Genomic DNA, 4,172 nt, shown 5'->3' with positions numbered 1-4,172 from the left:
ATATAATTTATAATAAATATATAATTAATTTATAATAAAATATAATTAACAAATATAATTTGCATTATACACAAACTTAATATTATAAATATTCAACACATCAATATAATTTAATTTAATTGAAACGAATTTATTTTTGCACAAATAACTTTATTGCATGCGCTTTTTGTATTACTGATTTGCTATGTAATTACATTTCATAATAACAGAAAGTTATGTATAAGCGTAATTATATATTAATCAAACAAACATCCAAAGAATATACGTAATTAAATGACTTAACGTGTAATGTTGCTAATAGTTTCCGGTATTATTATACGTTCTTGATTAAAGATTTCAATGTGTAAATAGTCTCCTTGTAATTTGTAATTAACGATAAGAACCAAGTAATGGATAATATATAATTAACAAGGATCTTCGAATGATTTCATAAGAGAGAAAGAGATTCTTAATTCTTATATACTGTTATATAAAATATTCGGATTTAATTATTATTTGCATTAACTTAGTTTCTTCCCTTTAAATTGGAAATTGATTATTGATTTTAATAATTGTATTTTTACACAAAATAAAATAATATTTTCAGAAATAATTCTGAAATAAATCTCTATTTGCTTAATTATTGAAATAATTCTAGTTTTAATAATTTTTTATCGGTGCTTTAAGAAAAGACAGAAAAACTGAAGAGAGGTGATTATTAAGAATATATAAAATATTCTAAAATTACTTTTTTATAATAAATCCTTAAATTTTGAGATAATTTCTCCTAATTTCTTCTAAACCCCAACTAACACCGAGAAGATTATTAATTTTATTTTATTAATTTTATTTTATCGAATTTTCAAGCTTTCAGTGTTTATTATTATATACTTTTTATATATTTTTTTAACGTAGCAGAGTTACATTTTTATTCGGATAAAATCAATTCAAATTGTCTAAAGAATTTATCAAAAGAATGTTTCATCTAAACATCGTTCAGAACTTTATAGATATTAAAAATAAAATACTAACAATAAAACGCTCGTTATTTACATTGGAAGTGTTATGAGACACTAAGCATGTGCGCTCCAGCGTAGGGCGCAAAATTTGGAGGGGCGCAAAATTTTAATAGGCAGCGCTATTCTTATAAATATAAAGCTCTACTTTAATATTTTAAATGAATTAGCTAAAAATGGTTTTCTGGAAATCTTTTCAAATTTAACAATAGCGTTACAGATCTTATTAACTGTGCTAATGCTGCCAATGTCTGTGGAAACTATAGAGGCATCTTTTTCAAAATTAAAAATAATAGAATTACTTGAGAAATACAATAACACAGATGCGGTCATGCGATTTAGCTATGATATCAATTGAAAAAGAATTGGCGAACAGTTTTGATTACATAATCAGTCTTACGTATAACATTAAGACGTAATTAGAATTTTTCAAAAACTATTAAAGCCAAAAAATATAATAATATGTTGTATTCGGCGTCAAATATATTATTATAAAAGAAAATATGAAATTTATTGTATTTGTATTCCTGTGTTATGCAAATTGATGATAATTCCTTTTTTTTTAATTGTTAGTTTGTTGCCGTTGGCGAGAGATTGGTGCTTTAGAGATTTAGCAATATTTGTGATGAGGTGCGTGAAAAGTCAATTCCAGCGTAGGACATCAAAGGTGATCATAACGCTTCCGCATTGAACAATAAAACTTCAAATTTAAAAAGAATGAGATATTTAAAAATATGCGGAATATTGACATATTAAATTAATTATTAAATTTTAATATGCAAATTTATCCCTTTTACGCCACGCAAATTGCCTCATTGACTAAGACTTTTAATAGTCTTGTCCAACTTTTAATATTATTAATTAATATGTTATATAAATTAATATATTAATTAATTAACATATAAACTAATGACGGATAGCTGTCTTGCTGAAGAAGTATTAATCAACCTTCTTGCAAAGATAATTCTTCAAAATAATTAGAGTATGTACTTACCACAGTCCTCGAAAACAAAGGCAAAGGAGGATGTTATTCCACATAGAATACATAATATCGAAAAAACAACACTGATCTGCATCATGTTGTTTCCACGTTTTTCATACAGATATTAATAATGTGTGTGATCCTCGCATCTCAATTTATAAGCGCATCGCTCTTATCTAACTCGAAAATGTAATTTATCTCATTTCGCTAATAATAGATTATCTGCTATTGCAAATGGTTTCATTGTATATATACATATGCTTGATGCGTTTATTTATCCTTCGTAACTATTGTTATTTTTTATGTATTGTTATTTTTTATGTCATATATATATCCATACAGCATAACAACTGAAAGTTTTTAGAAATATCTCAGAAATATTTCAACTGAAAAGTGAAACATTTAATAAAAAATTAACGTATATAAAACGTATATTTCAATATCATTTCTAAAACCTTTCAATGTAGAAATGTATGCAGTTTTCCTAGACACGTATCCCAGTTATTAATATTACTGTATTCTCATTAATTGTGCTGAGTAGGAAATGGACAAGAACTTGATAGAATTTTATTCAGTGGTTGAAGTGATTGAACTTAAATCGTAGGGTAAGGGGTTAAAGTATTTCTTAAAAATAATTATATCATCAACTATTTTGATTAATTAATCATATTAACATATATACTTATTAAAATAATCACTTATTAAAAATCACACCTGCAGTTTCCATACAATCATTATTCATATATAAAAGTTTTTCGCAATCAAAAATGTTTTATACTACATATTTTTAAAATGATAACAAAATTATGAAGAAATTACAGAGTATTCTAAATCACATTAAAAATAATACGACAAATTTGGTGACGGACGGATCATAAGTTATTTTAATAAATAATAATATTTTTTTAATCTGTGCTCCAATAAAAATAAATGGAAATGTATTATAAAATACATTTCCATGATAAAAATCTCAATTTTTTAATATAAGTACATTATGTATTCAAAATTATTTACATAAAATTACATTACGATGCATGAATCAGTTGTCTAGTAAATAAACAAAATATTTATTCGTTCTATATCTTTTAATTTGTTCTATATCTTTTACGTTTTAATAGAAGTATTTCTAAAATCTATCATATGCAATAAATTGAAAAATTTTATATATGTTTTAAACAAAACAAAAAATCATCATGATGTTAAAATCCAAAATGTTTATTAAAAGTCATTTTTTTGATCAATCACGATTCAATTTAATGTCATTTTGATGTTATCGTAAGTTGTTCTAATTTTTAACGAAAAATTTTTGTATATGAATGACTTGTTTTGCTTTAATTGCAAAAAATCTTTTGTACATGAATAATATATTATGTGGGATATTATGTGGGAATTGCAGGTGTAAGTGATTTTTTTTAATGGTGATTACATGTGCTTATACATATAATGCGATTAATTAATCAAAATAGTCGGCGATATAATTATCATTTTTGAAAAATACTTTAAGTATATTTCAACAAGTCTTGTAATTTGTAAACAGATCACACAAAAATTCTTAATAAATTATAAATACTTCAGAAATAATATTTAAATTGTTTAATTGCTACTAAAATAATGTTTAAATTTATATCGACATAATGAATGTAAAATAAAAGTAAGAATTCACTCGTATTACAAAGCAAAACTATACAAAAATTCGAGTATCAATCGATTAATGATCGAGCTCACAAAAAGATATGAAAATAAAATTTTTATGAACGATACATTTATTAAAAAATTAACATACTTTTTATGATCACAAGTCCTTCTTTAACATGTATTAAGAATATAAAGAATATAAAATATATAAAGATATACAAATAAATTATTTTAACATAATTTAAACGGTAATATAAAATATATAAAACGCAAAGATTATTTTAGTATGATTAAGTTAAATGAGAGATAAGAATACAAATTCTTGAATCCAAATTAAAAGTAACTGTTGAATCTCCACTTTAATTTGGAATAGTATGTAAAATTATTCACATTCTATATACATAAAACAATAACTTCAAGAATTTGTATTCTCATCAACGTTTAACTTAATCATGCTAAAATAATCATTGCATTTTATATATTTTATATTATTATTTAAATTATGTTAAAATAATCTCTGTATCTTTATATCTATATTTTATATTCTTAATACATGCTGA

At 23.4% G+C, this 4,172-nt stretch overlaps 1 protein-coding gene across 1 annotated transcript in view; it reads right to left on the bottom strand.

The window, feature by feature from the left end:
• LOC108684890 (protein NPC2 homolog) overlaps positions 1 to 2,118 on the bottom strand; it is a 4,031-nt gene extending 1,913 nt beyond the window's left edge. Inside the window, exon 1 of the mRNA XM_018189421.1 lies at positions 1,990 to 2,118. Within this exon, the coding sequence (XP_018044910.1) occupies positions 1,990 to 2,074 (85 nt within the window). The 5' untranslated portion in view covers positions 2,075 to 2,118. The remainder of the gene's footprint in view (positions 1 to 1,989) is intronic.
• Between the last annotated feature and the right edge of the window lie 2,054 nt (positions 2,119 to 4,172).

The sequence above is a fragment of the Atta colombica genome, unplaced genomic scaffold, assembly GCF_001594045.1.
Source record: "Atta colombica isolate Treedump-2 unplaced genomic scaffold, Acol1.0 scaffold141, whole genome shotgun sequence".
Classification (NCBI taxonomy): Eukaryota; Metazoa; Arthropoda; class Insecta; order Hymenoptera; family Formicidae; genus Atta; species Atta colombica.
This window is presented reverse-complemented; position numbering and strand designations above follow the sequence as displayed.